Source organism: Hyperoodon ampullatus (assembly GCF_949752795.1).
Source record: "Hyperoodon ampullatus genome assembly, chromosome: 3".
NCBI classification, from domain to species: Eukaryota; Metazoa; Chordata; class Mammalia; order Artiodactyla; family Ziphiidae; genus Hyperoodon; species Hyperoodon ampullatus.
In genome coordinates this window covers 131556435-131580990 of record NC_136916.1, presented here as the reverse complement: position 1 = coordinate 131580990, position 24556 = coordinate 131556435, and the positions used below count along the sequence as shown (strand labels likewise).

General features: G+C 38.9%; 1 protein-coding gene across 1 annotated transcript; it reads right to left on the bottom strand.

The window, feature by feature from the left end:
• Window positions 1-1305: 1305 nt before the first annotated feature.
• On the bottom strand, window positions 1306-24010 carry GNG2 (G protein subunit gamma 2; the record flags this gene model as incomplete). Its single annotated transcript, XM_079699562.1, has 2 exons — window positions 1306-1434; window positions 23924-24010. 2 exons carry the CDS (start codon window positions 24008-24010, stop codon window positions 1306-1308), a joined length of 216 nt encoding a protein of 71 aa, XP_079555688.1.
• Window positions 24011-24556: the final 546 nt, after the last annotated feature.

Sequence of the window (24556 nt, the reverse complement as noted above, 5' to 3'; positions counted from 1 at the left end):
GGCAAAAAGAGACAGAACCCTTTCTGGTGGAGCTGCTGGGGGCAGCAGCTGCCCCGTTCTCCCTAGCCCGTGAGCAGCCAGGTTCTGAGAGTGGGTCTGGTCTGGAGTTGTGGGTTTATTTCTCCTGATACTTAAACAAACAAGGGCCACATTTTTTCTTGTTAAGAACAGCACAGAAAGGCTTCTTTCAATCTAGAATTTCTGTGATTCAGGGAAAAAGGGAATTTGCTCTGACTCTTCGATAAAAGCACTTCCCAACTCAGGGTGAATCCTTGCCTCTGTCGCTTGGCACTCCCTGTGCTGCCCTGGGTCCTGGATCAAACCAAAATGCTTTGGATTCTGGAAAATATGTTGAAGATGTGTTGACGCCACTGTTGACTAGGAGGTATTTTAGGCATGGCTAAGGCTCTGAAGTAATCTCAATTTTCAAGATACTGAGTTTTTTCCTCCCCAGCTTCCTTTCTCTTTCATTCTTTTTCTAAACTTTATAGTAAAACTTTTTCTTTACTTTATAGTAAAACTGAATGGATGTAACATGGGGACATTTTCATGCAGTATTACTCAAAAATTGTCACAAATATATGAAAGCACCAGTCACAACACATGATTTACTTTTACTTGCAGAATCAAAGCTACCATGTACAAATGTTAGGAACAGTGATAAAAGAATACAGACAACCGGCATTTGTTGTTGTTGTTGTTGTTGTTACCATGAGGATAAACCACGGGGAACATCTCCTTAAACCTTTTGGGTGCTCATCCTTCGAGTTCAATCTTACAGACAAATCAAGCCTTATCTCTTTACTACTCTAATGGGGAGGGGTGGAAGGAGGGGTATGGGAGAAGGGAAAAAGAAAGGCACAAAGACGAAACATCAACGCCATTAAACCGAACCGCACCTACACTGGACGACTCAGCTCGTCAAAGGGTATTCTAAAGGCAATATTCATTCCAAGAAGGTCATACATATCTGAGCTCAGTACAGCTGTCTGTTTTATTTTTTAAATATGAAGCAGAAACATAAGGTTTGGGAGGGATAGCAGGAAAGAAATGACACCGATTTTATCTTTACATACTCCCCTCCTCCAGGCAATTCTGCGGACATCAGATCTCTTAACTCGGGGTGTGGATCAGCTCTCATTCTCATAAAGGGGACCAGTTCTTTAAACATGCATAGCCTGGAGTCTCCAGGATGGTTCTCCTCCCCCTCTTTAAATGCTGTGGACTAGAAAGGTGCCCACTTTGCTAAAAACTCTACATCAGTGTCCCTGGAGCCCCGAGGCTCCTCAGGTTCCTCTTGAAGACTTAAAGGATAGCACAGAAAAACTTCTTCTCCCTAAATGGGTTCTCTGAAGCCGGAACAGGCGTCAGGAGGGGATCTTCCTTGGCATGCGCTTCACAGTAGGCCATCAAGTCTGCAGCTGCCTTGGACACCTGGAAAAGACGACAAAAACAACCAAAACTTGAGATGGGGCGTCGACGAAGGCATTGATGCAGGCGCAACGAGTCAAGGCTCAGGCCTGGGTGTCCAAACTGCCTGGGTTCAAGTGAAGCAAGATACTCGTGACCCATAAACCTCTGTTTCCTCATCTGCGAAGAAAGGAGCTGATGATCTTGACCTTACAGGATTGTTACAAGCAGGTCCGGGATTAGGGTGAGGTGAGGCTCTGAGGGTACAACACTGAAGGAGGCGTTCAGGGTCATGCAAATATCAACCTTGTATTTGTCCAGCCCTGAGAGTGGGTGTCTCCTCAAATTCTGTGCCCCAGGTAGGTTGCTTCCCTTGTCCTAGTCCCAGCCCTGGCTGCAAGGATTAAGTGAGGTAATTCACATAAATCATTTAGTGCCTGGAACATAGGAAGATTTCCACATAGGCTGGCCATCATTATCATTCTGTAGTTGTGTCTCTCTGCTTCAGAAATTGTGCTAGGGATGCCTAAAGCCATGTTGATTTCCTTTTTTAACAAACACATCAGAGATATTATATACTTATACATACACACATAACCTTATATGTTATGCATTTTTATATTTTATATATATTATGTATGATAAGATATTAGTATGTTATAATTTATTACACATTATATATATTCCTTCAATCAAGCATTGCACCCTTTAGGGAGTCCCACTGGGAGGCTGGTCAGTGATCTCAGTGATGCTGTTGTTTCATAACACTTCTCACAACACTTCTGTAGCTCCTTGTTGGTAGTCTTCTGGAGTACCTTCCTTTGATCAGCTTTGACAGTGGCAAATTTTCACTACTTGAGAGGGGATTTAATTTGGGGGAGTAAACTAAAAGTTATTTGTAACCACATCTGGGGACTAGGTGGATGATGATCCATCTGGGGAATGCCACTGGGTGTCAAAAATCATAAAGTCAAGAGTCAATTTCTTATGTGACCTCATACGTTTGCTCTGGAAATCACTCCAAACATTTTCCACACCACTGTACTACTAAAATAGCCTCTCAAAGTGACTACTGAAAGGATAATCCTCTGTAAGAGTGGAGAGATTGTAGTATTTCTGAAAAGATTCACTGCCCCTCCTATATGTGGGTTATACATACCCATACAATGGCATCAGACTTGCTCTGGCCAATGAGACATGAGTAGTAGTGATGTGAGTCACTTTGGGGCAGAAGCTTCAAGAACCAATGCATAGTTTGCCTCTGCCATTTTGTCTAACTGAAATAATTTACTGTAAACCACCTTAATTGATTCAGAGGTTTTAGTAAAACATGGTGGCCATACTCTTGATTTGTTCCTTGTCCCAGGATTGAGTTGATTAGAACTTTGTCACTTAAAGGCTTTTCAATGTTATAGTGTACAGGTTGGAAATGAGAATCAATTTCATCTTCTGATCCCATAAATCTTTGAATGTTTGGACTCTATCTTCCGTTTTTCTCATACCAGATAGAGGCAATATTCCAGGTAGAGGTTGCTTGAAGGTAACATGGTGTGGAGTGGCAGCTATCTGTGATGACATGTGGGTGAGAAGAAGAATGAAAAGTATATCTTTGCTATTGTAGCCTCTAAGAATCGGAGGAGAGAGCCTTTTGTTACTGCAACAAAACCGAGTCTATGCTGACTGATATAAAGAGGTATAGGTACTGATATGTGTGTTAGTTTCCTCTTTCTGGCTAAACAAAACCCAATCTAGGTGGCTTAAAATAACAGTAATTTATTCCCTCAGTCAGTGCTAGAGGCTAGAAGGTTGAGGTAAAAGTGTCAGCAGGGTTGGTCCCTACTGGAGGCTCTGATGGAGAAGCATCTGTTCCATGCTTCTCAATCAGTGTCTGGTGGTTGCTGGCACTTGGTGTACCATGGCTTGTAGATGCATCATTCCACTTTCTGCCTCCACCTTCACATGGTATTCTCTCTTGTGGGTCTCTGTCCTTGCATGGCATTCTCCTCTTTGCCTATGTCCAAATATCCTACACACCAGTCATCAGTTTAGGCTCACCCTAATCCAGTATGACCTCAACTTAACTTGATTACATCTACAAACACCCTACTTCCAAATAAAATCACATTCTAAGGTTCTAGGTGGGCATCAATTTTAGGGGATGCTCTTCAACCCAGTATAGCATATTTGTGTAAAAGTCAGTCTCACTATTTTTAAATTGTAAATCATTTTTTATTTATCTTTATTCCAGCTCCACTGAGATATAATTCACATATAATGTTGTGTGAGTTTAAGGTATACAGTGTAATCATTCGATACACTTCTATATTGTGAAATGATTGCCACAGTATGCTTAGTTAACACCCCAACACCTCACATAATTACCTTTTTCTTTAATTGTGGTGAGAACATTTAAGAGTTACTTTCTTAGCAACTTCAAGTATGTAATTCAGTATTGTTAACTACAGTCACCACATTGTACATTAGCTCCCCAGAAGTTATTCTTCTTATAACTGGAAGTTTGTATCCTTTGACTGACATCTCCCCATATCCCTCACCACCCCCAGCCCCTGACAACCACCATTCTACTCTGTTTCTCTGAGTTCAGGTTTTTTAAATTCTACATATAAGTGACGGTATTCATCTTTCTCTGTCTGACATGTCTCACTAACATAATGCCCTCCGAGTCCACCCAAATGGCAGAATATCCTTCTTTCTCATGGCTGAATAATACTCCACTGTAAATATATAATACATAATACATCTTCTTTCTTCATTCATCCGCAGATGGATTTAGGTTGTTTCCATGTCTTGGCTATTGTGAATAGGGCTGCCATGAATATGCAAGTGCAGATAGCTCTTTGAGATCTTGATTGGCCATATATATATATATCAGAAGTAGGATTGCTAGATCCTATGATAGTTCTATTTTTAATTTTTTGAGGAACCTCTGTACTGTTTTCCATAGTGGCTGTACCAATTTATGTTCCCATCAATAGTACACAAGGGTTCCCTTTTCTCCACATCCTTGCCAACACTTTTTATTGCTCGTCTTTTTTGGTAATAGCCATTCTAACAAGTGTAAAGTGATATCTCATTGTGGTTTTAATTTGCGTTTCCCTGATTAGTGGTATTGAACATCATTTCACACACTCGTTGGACATTTATATCTTCTTTGGAATAAAGTCTATTCAGTTCCTCTGCCCATTTTTAAATCAGATTGTTTGTTTGCTATTAAGTTGTATGAATTCTTTACATTAACCCTTTATCAGATACAAGGTTTGACATTTTTCTCCCATTCCATAGTTTTCTTTTTCATTTTGTTGACTCTTTCTTTTAATGTGTGGAAGCATTTTAGTTTCATGTAGTTGCACTTATTTATTTTTGTTTTTCTTGCATGTACTTTTGGTGTCATATCCAAGAACTCATTGCCAAGATCAATGTCAAGGAGCTTACCCTGTATGTTTTCTTCTAGGAGTTTTACAGTTTTAGATCTTATATTGAAGTCTTTGATCCATTTTGAGTTAACTTTTGTGAGTAGGATAAGGCAGGGGTCCAGTTTCACTTTGCTGCCTGTGATTATCCATTTTTCCCAACACCACTTATTGAAGAGACTATCATTTTCCCATCAAGCACTCTGGTTCCTTTGTCAAATATTAGTTGATGGTATATGCTAGGGTTTATTTCTGGGTTCTTGATTCTGTTTCATTGTTTCATTTGTCTATTTTTTATGCCATACTCTTTTTTATTACTATAGCTTTGTAATATAGTTTGAAATCAGGGAGTGTAATGCCTCCAGCTTTGTTCCTCTTTCTCAGAATTGCTTTGGTTATTTGGAGTCTTTTGTGGTTCCATATGAATTTTATGATTTATTTTTTAATTTCTGTGAAAACATCCATTGGAATTTTGATAGAGATTGCATTGAATCTATAGATGGCTTTGGGTAGTATGGACATTTTACAGATGTAGAGAAGAAACGTATGGACACCAAGGGGGTAAAGCCACGGGTGGTGGTGGTGGTGGTGTGATGAACTGGGCAATTGGGATTGACATGTATACACTGATGTGTATAAAACTGATGACTAATAAGAACCTGCTGTATAAAAAAATAAATAAAATTAAATTAAAAAATTTTTAAAAATTAATTATTCTGATCCATGAACACAGGATATCTTTCCATTTATTTATGTCTTAATTTCTTTCATCAGAGTCATAATTTTTAGTGTACAGATCTTTCAACTCCTTGAGTAAATTTATTCCTAAGTATTTTATTTTTGAAGCTATTGTGAATGGGATTTTCTTTATTTCTTTTTCAGTTATTTCATTGTTAGTGTACAGAAACACAATTGATTTTTGTATGTTGATTTTTTATCTGGCTACTTTACTGAGTTCATTGATTAGCTCTAACAGTTTTTTTTGTTTTATTTTTTGGTGAAATTTTTAGGGTTTTCTCTATATAAGATCATCATCTACAGAGACAATTATACTTTTTTTGTTTCTATTTAAATATCTTTTATTTTTTCTTCCCTGACTGTTCTGGCTAGGACTTCCAGTACTATGTTAAATAGAGTCATGAGAGTGGGTAACCTTGTCCTATTTCTGATCTTACAGGAAAAGGTTTTAATCTTTTACCATTGAGTATGATGTCAGCTGTGGGCTTGATATATATATGGATTTTATTATGTTGAGGTACATTCCTTCTATACCCAATTTGTTGAGAGTTTTTATCAAGAAAGGGTGTTGTATTTTGCTAAATTTTCTTTCTGCATCTAAATGAGATGATCATATGATTTTTATCTTTCATTCTATTAATGTGATGTATCACATTTATTGACATGCATACATTGCACTATCCTTGTATCACAGGAATAAATCCCACTCGTTTGTGGTATATGATCCTTTTAATGTGCTGTTGAATTCGGTTTGCTAATATTTTGTTGAGAATTTTGGCATTCATATTCATCAGGGATATTGGTTTACAGTTTTCTTTTCTTGTAATGTCCTTATCTGGCTTTGGTATCAGGGTAATGCTGGCCTGTAAAATAGTTTGGAAGTATTCCCTACTCTTCAATTTTTTGGAAGAATTTGAGAAGAACTGGCATTAATTTTTTAAATGTTTGGTAGAATTCACCAGGAAAGCCATCTGGTCCTGAGATTTTCTTTATTGGGAAATTTTTGATTACTGATTCAATCTCCTTACTAGTAATTAGTCTGTTCAGATTTTCTATTTCTTTCTTTTTTAAAAAAATAATTTTAGTTATTTATTTTTTAATTTTGGCTGCGTTGGGTCTTCATTGCTGTGTGTGGGCTTCCTCAAGTTGCGGAGAGTAGGAGCTACTCTTCATTGTGGTGCACGGACTTCTCACTGTGGTGGCTTCTCTTTGTTGCAGAGCATGGGCCCTAGGCACGCGGGCTTCAATAGTTGTGGCTCATGGGCTCTAGAGCGCAGGCTCAGCAGTTGTGGCGCACAGGATTAGTTGTTCCGTGGCAGGTGGGATCTTCCTGGATCAGGGCTTGAACCCATGTCTCCTGCATTAGCAGGCAGATTCTTAACCACTGTGCCACCAGGGAAATTCCCAGATTTTCTATTTCTTAATGATTCAGTCTTGGTGGGTTTTGTATTTCTAAAAACTTATCCATGTCTTTTAGGTTATCCAATTTGTTGCATATGATTGTTCATAAGTAGTCTCAGGATCTTTTGTATTTCTGTGATATCAGTTGTAATGTCTCTTCTTTCATTTCCAGTTTTACTTATTTGAGTCTTTTCTTTTTTTCTTAGTCTAGCTAAAGGTTTTTCAATTTTGTTCCATCTTTTCTAAAAACACAGCCCTTATGTTTGCTGATTTTTTCTGTTGTTTTTCTGGTCTCTATTTCATTTATTTCTGCTCTTTGTGTTTGCTTCCTTCTGGTAATTTTGTGCTTAAGCTATTTTTTTCTTGTTCCTTGAAGTATACAGTTAGGTTGTTTATTTGAAATCATTTTTAGTTTTTTCTTAATGTAGGTGTTAATCACTATAAACTTCCCTCTTAGAACTGCTTTTGCTGCATCCCATATATTTTGGTATGTTTTGTTTCCTCTTTTTGTTTGTTTCAAGATTTAAAAAATTTTTTTTTTGTATTTCTTCTTTGATCCATTGCTGGTTATTCACAAGTGTGTTGTTTAATTTCTGCATATTGGTGAACTTCTCAGTTTTACTCCTGTTATTGATTTCTAGTTTCAAACAGTTGTGATTGGAAAAGATTCTTGGTATGATTTCAAGCTTCTTAAATTTGCCAAGACTTGTTTTATGACCTATTATTTGACCTATCCTAGAGAATGTTCCGTGTGCACTTAAGAAGAACGTATATTCTGTGGCTGTTGGATGTGACGTTCTGTATATGTTTGTTAGGTTAACTTGGTCTAAAGTATAGTTCAAGTTCAACATTTCCTTATTGATTTTCTGTCTGGATGATCTATCCATTGTTGAAAGTGAGGTATTAAAGTTCCCAGCTATGACTGTATTGTCTATTTCTCCCTTTAGGTCTGTTAATATTTGCTTAATGGTACTAATGGTTAATATTTGCTAAATAGGTACTCTGATTTTGGATGTGTATATATTTATGATTACTGTATCCTTTTAATAAATTAACCTAGTTATCATTATATAATGACTTTCTTTGTCTCTTGTTACAAGTTTTGACTTAAATTCTCACTCTTTAATAGGTATTACATTGCTTATAAAAATATTTTTATTGTGTTTCTATTTTGTTCCAGACATTAAGTTTTCTCTATTGATCTACAAAATAATCCTGAGGTAGGAACTATTATCCTCCTTTTATAGATGAAAAATTTAGGCTCAGTACATTGCATGAGTCGTTCAATGTCATATAGCAAAGTACACAGCAGAAGAACTTGAACGTTAATGTTTTGCCATTAAGCCACAGCCATCTACATACAAACTACTCAAATGCAGGGGTAGTTCCAAAGGTTGATTGAAATTCTTTGTGCATCTTTATGAAATGCTATTATGACAGAACAAAAGGAAACAGCCTGTTCTTGTCTTAGCTCCTGTAAATGAAAGCAAAGAACAGACTTTCAGAATCTTAATGATCTCTTTTTGGTTTTGCTTTTTTAATTGTTTGAGCTGTAGTCATTATTATGCCAAATGGGAGCTTAGCTGCAAGCAGCAGAGCCTGGACAATAGTAATATGTAAAACTTACTTGTTAACAAGAGATCCAACAGTATCCCTACTCATCTGCAATGCTCACATACAAATATGTGGCAGGAACTGTCAAAATCTTTTTATGGTACAGGAAGTACTATACTGGGCAAAATTTAATAGCTTAGAGTTGCTCATATCTTGTATTTGAACACTTGACTCTGAACAATTTCCTTCTAAAAATATGTGTTTTATCATGTTTCCTCAACTAGATTGCAATCTCCTGTGGGTGATGGTCCAATACAATGTCAGAATCCTAGCAGTAATTAGAACAATTGCTAATATTTGTCTGCCCTTGCTACATGTCAGAACTGTGCTAACCACTTTACATACAGTATTTTATTTAATCCTTACAACAACATTATGGGTCACAAGCTATTATTATTATCCTCATTTTTAATATGTGAAGCTGGGGCTTCATTAGGTAAACATTTGCCCTAGTTCTCACAGCTCGTGAGTACCTGAGTCATGAGTCTCAGTGTTCTTGACTTAATCTTTATGAATGCTCTTTCTTTCGAACCCATAGCTTCATCCTTGTTCCTTACTTTTCAGTGAGTCACAGCAACAGTCTGCCTGGCAAATCTTCTTGCTTTCTAACTATCCTTGCTAACAATGTGCATACAGATTCTTTTACGTTTCACATTCCTAGGCCTAGTTCTTCCATGAAGACTTCACCAGTAACTTTAGGTAATCTCTCCCTTTTCCATCCTGTTGATTCTTCCTACAAAAATATCTCAAATTTGGGAGGTGATCAAGATGGCAGAGTAGGAGAACCTGGAACTTAGCTACCCCCACAAATACAACAAAAAAACACCTAAATGTGGAACAATTCTCACTGAAAACTAACCGGAAACCGGCAGAAAACTCCTGAACAACCAAGGCTGAAAGAAAGATCTACACAGAATTGGGTTGGAAGGGAAGAGAAGAAATCAGGTCAGGACCTGTGGCCCAGGGAGGGGACTCAGAAGAAAAGGGAGATTATAGGGGTAGAGATCCTCCCTGGGGAGTGAATGGTTCGAGCTACATATTGTAGGCTCCAGTCCTGGGGTCTGGCACAGGGAAGACAAGCTCCCTTGGCTGATTGGAGGGCTGGCGGGACTAACACAAGGGCTGTGGGAAGCCCAGACTCTGTCTACTTGTGAGGAATGCACATACGTGCTTGATTTCTCCTGAGGCAGAGTGGAGAGGGCTGACTGAAACTGCATGGGTGGCTGACTGGTTTCCCATGACTGCCTGGTGCTCTCCAGGTTGAGGAGTGAATACTCCAGCCCTGTTTACATCATGTCGTAGCTCCACACTGGAGTGAACGCTGCCATGACAGAAAGAACTCAGCTAAGAGACACAGAGGTGGCTCAGACCTGAAGCACTGTGTGAGCAGGGTGGGGGCAGCCATTACTGGCACTCACACAGGCAGTGCATCAGAAGCAGCCTGGAACTCTGTGGCTGGACCACTGCAGCTTGTACCCTGTCAGACGCTGAGAGCCCAAGTGGGCCCCTCTTGCTCCAGCACTGCTCCCAAGGGTGCTGGTGCTGGGAGAGGGGAGAGTTCACACTTAAAGGGAACAGAGCCAGCTCAAACCTGACCCTCAGAGCTTCTGCTCCAGCAACTTGGGACCTGCCCGAATCCCAATTAGGGCAGTAACAGCCACCGAGCAGACAGGAAGCCCTGGCTCACACCTGGCTCTGGCCCTAGCCTCTCCACCTCCAGCCCCACCTCCTACCAAGGTGATAGCTGCCAGCACACCCTGAGGAAAGACATGACTTGTGTTCACGTCAAATCCAGCTCTCCTACCAAAGCCATTGAGTACATGCTGACTGTATAGGGATGCTCCCAGAAAAATATCTCAAACTTGTCCCCTTATTGTCACCTCTCTTGCAACTACCCTGGTCCAAGCCTCCACCTTCTTTTCCCACAGTTACTGAAATAACCTCTTAAATAAAAAATTCCAAGGGATATTTTATAGACTGAATGTTTGTGTCCCCCCCCCACCCCCAATTCATATGTTGAAATCTAATCCCCAGTGTGATGGTGTTTGAAGTTGGGGCCTTTGTGGGGTGACTAGGTCATAAGAGTAGAGCCCTCATGAATGGAATTAGTACTCTTATAAAAGAGACCCCGGAGAGGTCCCTTGCCCCTTTAACCATGTGAGGTCACAGAGAGAAGGTAGCCTTCTACAAATCAGGAAGCAGGCCCTTACTAGACACCATATCTACTGACACCTTGATCTTGGACTTATAGTCTCAGAACTGTGAGGAATAAATATCTGTTGTTCATAAGCCACCTAGTGTATGGCATTCTGTTATAGTAGCTCAAATGGACTAAGACAGGATCCATGAATAGAATGCAGGGTGTGCTCTGTTAAGTTCAATGATTTAAAAAAATTACATCTTTATTTTCACTAATCTGAAATGGAAATCTAACATTTCTTTCCATTATAGATGTAGACAACACAATTAGCATTAACAGTTTCTGTGACTTAGTCACCAATAAAAATCAGATATTTTCCATCACATTACAGTTACTGCAGATATCTCAACATTTATTTACGTTCTTTTGCTTTATAAGTATAGACCCACTATTACATCCTATATAATCAGCTAATAAAGAAGTATATATATTTAGCTGTACCACAAATGTTTTCTGATAAACTATACTTTAACATAATTGGTTTCCTTTGTAATTTAAAAACATTATTCTGAGAAGGAGACCATATGCTTCGACAGACAGCCAAACAGGTCTAGGGGCACAAAAGATTTTAAGAATCTCAATTGTAAATAACTTCTCTACTTTTACAATTGTGCCAGGAGTAGTACTCTCCATACTACAGCTAGAAATATATTTTTAAAATATAAATTGACTCATATCACTCCCCTAATTAAAACTTTCAAGAGCTTCCCATTGTACTTTGTGGGAAGCCAAGACATCATAAAAACAGCCTGTGGGTCCTGCTTACTTTGGGCCTGTCATCTCTCCAATTTCATTTTGTAGCATTTTTTCCTCCCACACAGGTCTCCTCTCTCTAAGTTCGTGAAAGCTCCAAGTTCTTTTCTGCCTCAGAGCTTCACATATACAATTCCCTGGAACGGTCTTCTCCCCATCTCCTCACCAGGCTGGCTCCTTCTCTTCCTTCAGGGGTGAAATACCATTCTTTGCAGAGTCTTTATTGACTACCTCATCCAATAATGACTTTCCTCATTAGCCTCTTTCAGAGCAACCCATCCTTTTCCTTCACAGAAAAACATTTATTACAATTTATAATTACAACCATTGTTTGTTTATTTGATGTTTGATGTTTCCCTTTTGGCATTCTGCTCTATGAAGGCAGCAATCATATCTATTTTATTCACGACTGTGTTATCAGTGCCGGCACATAGGAAACACTCAAATAATTGCTGAAGAAGTTCTCAAATACAATCTTAATCAACAAATACTCCATTCACCTAATATTTACTGAGTACCTAATTGCCAGTCACAGTTCTGGGGGATTGGCATAATCAGGGAGCAAAATAAACAAAGCTTCCTGTCCTTGTGGAACTTATGCAGTATTCTAGACTTCCAATTCTGATGATGATGGAGGAACAGCAAACAATTAAACCCTCCTGCTTTAACTTAAAAACTGAAAAAAAAAAAAAAAAAGTGAACAAATGTTTTTTAAGTAGTAGAGAACAGGCAGCAGAGGACAGTGATCCCTGAGAGAAGGGAGGCAAGAAAAGCCCCAAGAATGTTTCAGCAGTACTGCTTGAAAATGGTTTCTAGGCCACAGCACAGGGAGGGGCTACCCAAACAGATTTCATGAACCTCCTTGAGTTGAGGAGAGAGTGACAGAGAAGAAAGAGCTACACACATATACAACAAAGAGAGAGAGAGAGAGTGAGAGAGAGAGTGAGAGAGCATGAGAGAGCAATCTGGAGGCCTCCAGAGGATTCCTTTTGAGTCTTTAGCTAATTACTGATCAGCACATATGTGGGAGAAAACTGCTTGAGGCTGTGCAAAGAATTTCAGAAAGGATCAAGTAAAACAATCCCTGGTGATCACACAGGGCTGGAATAGTTTGTGTTTCTACTGGCTAGAGTACATAGATCTCTTAACACATAGGGGATTAAGCAGAGTCTTAAAAAGGGTGTGTTCAGTAGTGGTGCCAAGTAGGCCTTGGTTAAAGGCTATTGTGGACCCACCTATCAAAGTTTAAAAGTAAGCCTTGAATAGATCAAAATGTTTCCAAGTAACTTAATTGGACCTCAGAACAAACCCCCCAAATATTTAAAGAAACAAGAAATTTCATTATGCCACAAAATAAAATTCACAATGTCTGGAATCCAAAAAAAAAAAAAATCCAGACATACAAGTAAGTAGGGGGAATAAATCTATCCCATAATGAGGAGAAAAATTAATCCAAATTGATTAATCTCATAATGAGGAGAAAAAGACCCAGAACTGACATAGATGATAAAATTAATAGATAAGGATGCTGTTAAAACAGCTATTGTAAATATTTTCTATATAATCAAGAAAATAAAGGAAAGCAAAACAGGAATAAAAGAGACATGGAAGATATTAAAAAGACCCAAATCAAATTTCTAGAGATACAAAACACACTGAATGGAATTAGCACCTGATTAGACATTGCAGAAGAAAAGATTAGTGAACTTGAAGACAATAATGGGAACTCTCCAAAGTGAAGCACAGAGAGAAAACAGACTGAAAAAAACAACAAAAAAAACCCCCAAATACAGAAAACAACTCCCTGCAAAAAAAATCCCAGAACACACTGAGCTAGGAGACAACTTCAAGTGGCCTAATATACATATAATTGGAGTCTCTGAGGAGAAGAGAAAGATGGTGTGTGGAAGAGAGGAAAGAAAAAATATTTGAAGACATAATAACTGAAAATTTCCGAATTTGATAAAAACTACAAACCCACAGGTTTAAGTAACTCAACAAAATCCAAATGAAAAAATATGAATCAAACTACACCAATGCACAGCATAATCAAATTGCTTATATAGTATTTGAGTAGGAGGATGGAGAGAAGAAAATGAAACATAATAAATAGCTATAGAGAATGTGAGATGGTAGTAAGTTTTATAAGAAAATGAAAAGTAGAGAAGGGTAAAAGGGATTAAGAGTGTATATATGGGTGGGGGGCATGGAAGACAGGTTGCAATAGTTAGGCTTAATTGAGAAGGTAATCAATCTTTGAGTAAAAACTTATACAATAAAGTTTATGGTAAGAGAAATGGGGAGCCACTGATGTATTTTAAAGAAGCATTCTGGATGCTGTGTTGAGAATAGGACTCTATGGGAGTAAGGGTAGAAGTGGAGGTTCCTGGAGACTACTGCTGTAATCTAAGTGAGAGGTGACAGTGGTTCAGAACAGGGAAATAGCAGCAGAGGTGGTGATGAGAAGTATAATTCTGGATAAACAGCATTTCAATCTAGAATCACAGGATTTTATGATGGATTAGAGATAGTGTGTGAATAAAAAATAAGAACTAAGGATAACTCTAAGTTTTTGGACTGATCTAATGGAAAGATGGAGTTGCCATCATTTCAGCTGCAGGGAGAGAAGATTTGGGGAGGAAGACTGGGAATTCAGTTTTAGAAAGGTTGACATTGAAACATTTGTTAATGAGATATACAATGCTGGAGTTAGAAGCAAGATTTAGATTAGAGACATAAATTTGGGACTTGAGGCCATATAGATGGTTCATAAAGCCTTGGGAATGAGTAAGATCACCAAAGGAGTACATTTAGATAGAAAAGAGAGGAACAAGGGTTGAACCCTGGAACAACTTCAATGTAAGAAGTTGGGGAGCCTGAGAGGAACAGCAAAGGAAATTTAAAAGGAGTAGCTTGTGACAGTGGGGAGTACTGAGAGCCAAATGAAGAAAGTGCTTCAAGACATAAGGAATCATCAACCATGTCAATAGGTCAAGTAAGATGAAAACTGAGAATTGACTACTAGATTTAGTAATTTGAAGTCATTGGTGACCTTGATGAGACAAGCTTCAGTGGAATGGTGGAGTGAAATGGGTGTAGAGCAAATGGGGCCTCCTCCTCCTTCTTCTTTATGAACAATTCAATCTTAAAGGCTTAGGGTAGGACCAAGCAAGGTATTATAGCTTCCACAGTAGGTCAGGGGCCTGTGGTGGGATGTCAGAGCTGGAGCAATGTGAGGAGAGCATCTGTGCAGGGGGCAGCCTGGTGAGGCTTATGGCAGCCCAAGCGGGATGTGAAGGTATCTGCATCAGGCAGAGAGGTTATGGAGTGGGAGCTTGGTTCCATACATGGGAGTTGATCAAATAAGGATAAGAAGAGCCAGGTTTCTTACCAACAGTGAGGGGAGTTACAAATATGGAAAGTAGAAAGCTGGAATGAACCCTGTGGTGTAGGATAGGACCCGGTGGTGTTGGTGTGAACTCATGGTTACATATACACATATGTACAGATAAAGAAATATAGATGTAAAAGTGTGTGTGTGCGTGCACACATGCCCTTGTGTGCATGCGTGTGTGAATTCTCTAGCTCTGTCCACTGAGAGGACCCAGGAGCAGCAACTCTTCAGTAATGAGCACACTTAGCATCGAGATCTAGATTTCTAAATACCATTCTCAAGGGAACTAATGCTCTTGGAGAAAATAATGGTTCCAGGGCTGGGCCAGGGAAATAACAAGAGGACCCTAGAGAATCTTTTTGTGCCGAACACTAAGGAAGTACTCAAAGAATGAGGGAGACATTTCAAAGGACACAGTAGCCAATGATTTAGCCTGTGCCAATTTAAACATTAAAAAATTAATGATGACAGTATCAGATTATAAATCATTCAATAAAAGAGGAAACCACAAGTGCATAATAAATTTTAAAAAATAGAATGTTTGATGAGGAATGGGATAGTTATATAGCCTCAAGATCCTTCCCTCAAATTCCAAATATTTCTTAATTACAAAGGAACAAAGAATACCTTTACATGGAGAAACCTGAAAGACACCACCTTAATCAAATAATTAAGGTTAATATCACCAGTGATAGTTTGAAACCATGTGCCACTGATAGAATGCAGTGAGATGGACACCCCATCAGCTCTCTGCTATTAATGTTTTGTTACTTTAATTAAATCATAAAGAAACAGCAGACAAACCTAAATTGAGTGACATTCTATAAAATAATGGCCTATAATCTTAAAAAATGTCAAGGTCATAAGAGTCAAGGAAGTCTACGGAACTGTGCCTGACAGGACAGCTAAATGCAACCCATGATTCTGAACTGGGTTCTTTTGCTCAAAGGGACATTATTGGGATGATTTGCAATACTTAAATGGGGTCTGAGGAGTAGAAGGTAGTGATGTATCAATGTTAATTATGCATGATGATTATATTATGATTATGTAGAAGAATGTTTTTACTTGTAGGAAATATTAAAGTATCCAGAGGTGATAGGGCACCTGTTGACAACTTTTCTCAAATGGTTCAGGGAAAAACAAAATTCTTTGCCTTGTATTTGAAACTCTTCTGTACCTTTGAGGTTATTTCTGGAGTAAAAGTATTTTTTCTAAAGAAAGGGAAAAGAGATATTAGACACAGTGAATATGGACAACTTTCTCAAGAAGTTATGTTGCAAAGCAGAGCAAACAAATGAGGCAGTTGCTGGAGGAGGAAATGGGGGGTTCAAGAGAAGAAATTTAAGTTTTATTTAAGATGGAGAAGTAACACTATGTTTGAATAGTTGTTGGAAAGGATGAAATAGAGAACCAAAACTGGTGATTCAGAACGGGCAGTGAACTGCTGGAGCACGTTCCTGATGAGGGAGATGAGATCTGATGTGCAGTGAAGGAATTTACTTTTGATAAGAGCAAGGATCTCCCTGGATTGACAACTGCTGAAACCCAGTTACCCAGCAACCTCACCAAACTAGACTGGGGCTGAGAACCAGGGAGTAAGGGGAGGGGGACTCTAGACAGTCCCAATAAAAGCCACCAGATTGTGATTTTAGGCTCTGAAAAAATAGGAACCCATTCTAGGCAAATGCCCTGACAGCTTTAAGAAGAAGCAGTTGCCAGTAAGGATAAAAACCAGACCCAAGAATTTAAATGGTGAGTAAGTCTATAGCTCCATCTTCATTACATCCTGAAATGGAAACACATCTTAAAATTAATGTTGCACAATGCTTGCAAGCCACCAGGCCAACAAGCACTGATAGGTCGTCACTGCCTATGTACGTGGGAAGTTGCCTGTGTGTTAAGGGTATCAGTCATTCAATCACTCCTTCAGTTGAGTTGCCTGCACTAATGGAGCCATCAAGGGTTGACAACTTTAAATCGATGCTTAAAAGGACTTGAAAGATCACGCTGGGATGGAGGCTTAGAATGAGAAGTTATTGTGAACATCGAACATTGCCTGTCACAAGCCTGGCAAGATAGCTGAAGGCAAAAGAAACTGCCACACCTCTGGGAAGAGATCATAAGATTTTCACACTAGGAGAGATTGACCTGATATTTGTCTAGAAAGATCTTTTTACTCAGGTCAAAAGCTGCTGGCTACTTTAAAGTCTTTATTGTTCTTTGAATCATTAATATGTAATTCAAGTAAGGGAAAATTTAAAAATCTAGTTTGATCCTTAGTAAATGCAGAAGAAACATCTGTATTCTATGCTATGCCTTGGAATTATACTGAAAATACAACAGTTGGAATGGTCAGCAAGATTAGGAATGCCAGAAATGGAAAGCACCATATCACCATGATGTCCCACGTCACCAGGTGCCCGTATCACTGCTGGTGGCCAAAGGTGAACCTAAAGGATCTCTCCACTATGATTGTGAAAAACACCCAGGATCAAACTTTGGCTGTGATATAGAGAAAGTATAATTGTATGGATAAATATCTACTATTTTAAATTTGTAAAATAAAGTGAATATTTTAAATTATCTTGCCCTCCCTGTTCCTCCAAGGGATATTAAACTGATGATACACATCAATAGGATTTTTTTAAAAAGGAAATAGAAGAATTAATTTTCAAAACAAGCATCAAGAAAAGTACATGATATTTAATTGATATATCTCAATAAATAAAGAAAAGACATTCAAAATTATCATCCAAAATAGTTATATTTTTTAAGAAGGGAGAACTTCATCTGGCCTGAAAACTAGGCTATTCAGAAAATGACATTTCCTAGGGATTTTGAATTATCAAGGTTTAACAGTACTGCTTCTCTAGCTCCTAGGTATAATGCACAAGGCTAAGAATATACTTGGTGCTTAACAAATATCTACTGAATTTTAAAAATTGTATCAACCCTCATAAAAATGAAGTTTTATGCTCAATTATTAATGTATGCCTGGGTTCAAATTAAATTTTTTGCTCCACTTTCAGCAAATCAAATGAATTAGGACTGGATATCTTTGAACACAGTCTTTTCCTCTATAAGTCCTAGACATACTATACCTATTTTATTAACCCTGAAAATACTCTCAATTGGCCTATAAGGAAGGTTGAATCTTACTGTTCCTAATAAGTTGAATGCAAGCATTTTAGGGAAGAGATGTTAAAACTTTCAATTCAGATGCTGGAAAAGTATTTGAAAAGACCCAAACCTAAGATGTCTGTCCACTCTCTAGAATGAAGCATGATGTCTACCTGGCTTGTTTCTCACTACAGCTTTCCCTGAAGTTCAGTTCCAATGTATTATGAGTCAATTGTCAGAAAGATGGATTACTTATTAGAAATGTTTATATTTGGTTCCATAATTACACATATTTGTCAGTTATGAAAATCAGTCTGTTCTTTTCATGTTGAACTGTTTTCAAAAGAAGGTATACTATAAATGCTGGCTACTTATAATCATACATTTGACATGAAACAATTTACCTGTTTTAAAATGATCAATTATGCCCTTCTTTTTGGTATTTCACTGAATTTTATCCTGTTACAATGAGTTTTATTTGGCCAGTGACATCATGCTTGGAATTTCCCAAACTATAAATGTAATTGGAAATATCATGCAAAATATAGTTCCTAATGTCTTGTTATATGACACTCTTAGTCCATGAACTTAAAGCTATCCACTAACAAAAATGTTTTCTGACTGCCTGCATATCTCATGACCAAGAAGTAGACAACAAGGTCTTTCACATTGAGGACTGTGTAGTCTAGTTTGAAAAATTATCTGATGAAGGTAAAATTATTTAGTAAATTGACTAGTAAGAATGGAAAAGGAGATTCATGAACAAGTGGGGATTTAAGCTGACCTGTAAGAAAGGAGTAAGATTTGGATAATGCCCTAGTCTAGTTGGGCTGCTGTAATAAAATACCAAAAATGGGTGGGTTGTAAACAACAGAAACTGATTTCTCAGAGTTCTGGAGGATGTACAGTCTAAGATCAAGGTGCCAGCAGATTTAGTGTCTGTTGAGGGTCTTGCTTCCTGGTTCATAGATGCCCGTGTTCTTGCTATAACCTCACATGGTAGAAGGGGCAAGGAAGTTCTCTGGGTCTTTATAAGTGCACTAATTCCATTCCGGAGGGCTCTGCCTTCATGACCTAATCACTTCCCAAAGGCCCCACCTCCAAATACTATTACATTGGGTGTTAGGATTTTAACATATGAATTTTGGGAGGGACACAAACATTAGGTCTATAGGACATAGGAAAAGAATAAGAGGAAGGGTGTTCTCAGTGAGGGATCCAGAATAACCAGAGAGATGGGAATCTGCATAGCATATTCTTGAGATAGTGAGAAGAGCCAGTTGGAAAGGTCTATTGGAACCATTTGGGAGAAATGAGAAATAAGCTTGACATTTTTATGTGCAATTTAAAGAGCATCCAACTAGATAAGAAGCAATCATTTCACCAGGCTCCTGGCCTTGGTTTTCTTTTGCACTTACATTTACATTATTCATGATGTCAACAACACCCTCTGTTAAAGGGCATCCTTCTAGCTTACAATGATTCTCACCCCTCCTTAACTATCTGTCCCCTTCCCAACCATATGGGTGGGTTAGTTCCTAGGAGCCATGTTTGTGTAACGTGTTTCAATTCTAGTGTCAGTTGATTGAAGCTGCATGGCTTGTCCTTGGTAGAACAAACATACCACTCTAGGAATATGGGAGTGAGACTAAAAGGGATGACATGAATCTATCTCTTTCTTCATGGAGCTGAAAGTATGACATGTGATCCTCAGAGCCATGGGCAGCCACCTTGTGTCTGCCATATGGAACAGGCAGCTGAGAAATCTATTCCTCCCAGGAAAAGAAAGAGGCAGATATACAGGGAGAAACAGAGGCATATCACAGAGCACTTGCAGTTCCCGCCGGCCTTCTAGCTCTCACTCCCCCTGCTTAATCAACTATATTTCTGCTCTTAGATTCTGAGACTCCCTGTATCTTTCATAATCGATCCCTTCTTTCTGCTTAAGTCAGCTTGGGTTAGGTTTCTATTATTAGAAACCCAGAGTCCTAACATAGTGATGAATAAATAGATTCTACTGAAGTCCTACTGTCCTTTGCTTTTACACATGCTCTCTCGACTTGCGCTCTCAGGACAAACTTTCTTTCACTGGCCTTTGCTCAACAGCAGCGTATCTTGTTGTTTTGTACATCTGAGTGTCACAGTTTCCACAACCTCTCTCTGCCCCTTTCCCCAGAGCCCTTCCCAGCTTTCTTTGGTTTCTCTTTCCTTTCTCTCCTTGAATGAAATGCTAACAAAGAAACACAGAGAGGCTGGGAGTATCATTTATATATGCCTGAGGCTTATGAACAGATAATGGGTTCATTAGCCCAAATCTCTCAGGATCTGTGATGCAATGGGATAGGAAACAAGAAGGTTTAAAAATGAATATGCTATTCAGACCCTCTCAAGGTATGCCTCTCCAGGTTATTCTGGAGGCCACAGGGGGGATAAAGCCACCCCCTGCTTAAGGGACCCTTGACAGCTCCAGTGTCAGCTGTGTCCCCTTTACCTTATTCCTTTTTTTTTTTTTTAATTTATTTTGGCTGCACCGAGTCTTACTTGTGGCACATGGGATTTTTAGCTGCGGACTTCTTAGTTGCGGCATGCATGTAGGATCTAGTTCCCCAACCAGGGATAGACCCTGGGCCCCCTGCATTGGGAGCACAGAGTCTTACCCACTGGACTACCAGGGAAGGCCCTCCTTTTCCTTGTTCCTTGTTGCCTCAGCTGTACTAGGCTCTGCCAGATGGACGTAAAGCCACTGCCACCTTTATAGCTTGAAGAGGTCACTACTCTAATTGGAAAATCAGAAACCTGAGATCTTCAGAGAGAAGCCCCTTCTTGCTGACGGGATCATATACCAAAAGTAGGTGGAGAAGCCTGACCACTCAGAAGCCTGAGAGGGACTCCAAAAGGCAGATAACCAAGCCCTAAACCAGCTAGCTGCCAACAGTGTCAACACAGTCGCAGTTTTACCCAAGAGCTAAACTAAAAATAATCTGACACTTCACCACAGCATGCCTGCCTGGCTCTGATGTGCAGAACAAATGCTGAGATACAGGCTGCCACTGCATTTCCAACAATTTCAGGTCTAATGACCTCAAGAGGAATTCAGAGATATGAAAGTGACGATCATGTAGGAAGGCAGTCACTCATTGTTCAGCTCATTAGGCTAATGCTTTGTCCCTCTAAAACAGATAGTGATTTATTTGGTGTCTTCAGAAGCAGTGTTCAAAGGGAATCAGGGTGTGGTGTTGACTTCTTTCTCATGGTATTTGGTAATTATGCTTTTTGGATATCTTATTTGTGTTAATAATAGGTCTTGTTCATTTTTTTGGTAACTTCTTACCAGACTAGGAGATCCTTGAGAGCAAGAATCATGTCTTCTTTTTCATCTAGCTCTATATATCTATAGAGATATAGAGATCTAACAAGGCCTGGCAATTTAGAAAACTCTCAATAAAATATTTATTGGTTAAAGGAATAAATGAATAACCGAAAAATAGCAAAAATCCAACCTAATGATGAAGGTTTGGGAAAGTGTCTTAAAGGATATAATGATTGAGTCTTCAAGGAGTCACTGGAGTTGGTAAAGCAGAAATGTAGAGAGGAGGAGAGTGAATGTTAAAGGCATTTGAAATTGCCATCAAGGGAATTAAAAATGGTTCAATATAGCATGTGGGTGAGAGGAAGGGGATGAAGCTGAAAAGTGGGGCAGGGGCCAGAAGGACCTTGTATGCTTTGCTATAGAGTTTAAATTTCATTTTCCAGGTGATGCAAATCATGAAAAGATCTTCAGTAAGAGAGGAACCTAATGAGGTTTTCTTGTAAAAAGTTGTCTGTGGCCACATGGAGAGTAAGCGATGGCAGGGATGGAGATGGGATTGAGATGGGATTGCAAAGATCAGCTAAGAGCACCTTTCAATCAGTAATTCAGGTGAGAGGTGATGAAGGTCTGACCTATGGCCAAAAAGGTTTGTTTCTGTCCTGTTCTTCACACTCTCAGCTTTTCATCACCACCAACACCATCACACCCTCCTTCAGGATGTGGGCCTGGGGATGCTGAGTAGTAACAGAAAATGCCAACCACAGTAGTGCTTTTCAAACACTTTTTTCTTCGTTGGGCCATGCCAAAAAGCAAGGTGGCATTTTCCAGAAGGTCCATGGGCAGAACCAAAAAAAAAAAAAAAAAGAACCGAATGACTCTTTTTGGTGCCACAATCTTTGGGCCACCTCACTTCTCTCAGCAGGTATTGTGCACACTTGCCATATTATACTTTTTTTAAGAAAGGAAATACAAAAAAGAAGAGGCAAAAAAGGAGAAGAGGAAGGTAAAAAAAGCACAAGACAGATGGTGAAGACCCTTTATCTTATTCATAAATAAAGAATTAAAGTTATTGCAAGAAAGAAGAAGCTGTTTACATTTTGTGGTCCATTACCAGGACTTGAATTTTACAAAGGAGATTCAGGATAGATGGAAATTTGCTCAGTTTACTTATGGAGGAAGACCAGCTCTCCCTTCATGCTCTAGCCCAGACCTGATGGGAGTTATAAGGAGCAAACCCCTTCCTATAGGACCATGGTTCCCAACCTTAACTATATATTGAAATTAACTGATAATTAAAAGAAATACTGCTGCCTGAATCATACCTTAATAGACTCTAATTTAATTGGTCTACAGTGTGGTCTTAGAATTGGTTCTTTTATAAAATTCCCTGGGTGATATGAATATACAGTTGGGCTGAGAACCATTGCTATACATCAGTGGTCAGCAAAGTTTTTCTCTAAAAGGCCAGAGAGTAAAAATTTTAGGCTTTGTGGGCCACAGGGTCTCTGCTGCAACTATTCTACCCTGCTGTTGTAGTGTGAAAGTAGCCACAGACAGTACGTAAATGAACAGGTGGGGCTGTGTTCTAATAAAGCTTTATTGAGAAAAACAGTCAGTGGGCTGGACTTGGCTCATGAGCCATAATTTATTGACTCTTGTTTTAGAAGCACATTCCAAAGGATGGCTGGATTGTTCAGATTGCTAAGTCAGGTATGGACAAATCTTCCAGTTCAAAAAAAGGCATCTGAAAGAATGTTCTAATTTTAGTAAAATGAGATATGTTGCTGAGTTCCATTTCATAAAATGCTCAGGTCTTCTGGGAAAGTGAAGCTTTGATAGTTGACATAAATTTGCTTTACTACCCTGCAGTAGCTATCTGTGTGGGTTAATTTACATTGAAAATCTGCCAACAAAAGGTTTGGATTTAAAGTCCTGGCTTAATATGTTAGGTCCAACTTAAGGCAAAGTTGTCACATTACATCTGGGGAGTGAGAGAAAGAAAGAAGTGGAGTATTAAGTTCCATGAAAACTTTATGCTGTTTGACTTCTCAGGGAGACCACATGTGGTTTTTGTGTTCTGAAGAAAAAAACTCCAGTAAGGTATAAAGAAGAAAAAAAATAACATGCAGTGGTGGATAGAAGGATTAGACATGAAGATAGACACTAAAAATTAGAACCGACATAAGGACAGAAAAAGTTAAACCCAAGTGAGAAAGGGGTCTTTACAAGGTCAGAGAAATGAACTGGTAGATTTCTACGTTTTATGGGTTTTCCAAATCCCTTGACTAGAATTCAGCCATGAGCCTAAGTTTTGTTTTGACATCCACATAGAGAACCAGTTTTAATTTATACTACCATTTTATTCTGGAGAAATCCAGAGGAGGCAAAGACACATTAGAAAAATGAACTTCTGCCTAACCATTAAGTTTCTCTTCCACCATCACTGGTTTCATGACTCTCCATAGAAAAGTAGCCAAATGACACATGGCTGCAAGTCATGCTCCTGACAATCAAGGCTAGCTGAGCTGTGTGGGTTACGCCATCCTTACCTTTATCCTATCGATGTTGGCTTCCATCTTCAGCTGTTCTACCAGTTTCCTGGCTTGAGCTATGCTGGCGGTGTTGTTGCTGGCCATTGGAATGCTGGGTGGGTTTTTCAGACACACTGGGAAAGAAAACAAGGAGGAAAAATGCATCAGAGAATTTTCCAGCTGCCAAATGTGCAGATTCATCATAGCTGGGGGTTCCCCCCAAAATGGCTATAGTCAGGCCAGGCTCCTCCAGCCATCTACATCCCCAATCCAGCACTGAGTCTGAGTGGCAGGCAGGCCAGAAGATGAGGTTTGCTCTTCCAACTCCCTACCTCTGCCCTTCCATCCTTCTTTGGGGGAAAAAAAAAAAAAAGAAGAAGAATGTTCATCAAATCAGATAAGGTATGCTGCCACATTAAGAAAGCAAATTATTAAATTTATGTCAATTTATGAAATAAGTTCAAAATGGTAAGGGTGACAGTATGCATAATTACTGTTGTTATTTATTGGGTACTGCTATTGTTAAATACTGTGTTAAGTGCCCTCAGAGGATGAGGAATGAAAGGTGAGCAGAGGCAGGAATGGTAAATTACATAATCCCTAAGGACTAAAAACACTATGTTTACAATGTTCTCTTGATGGGCTCAAATG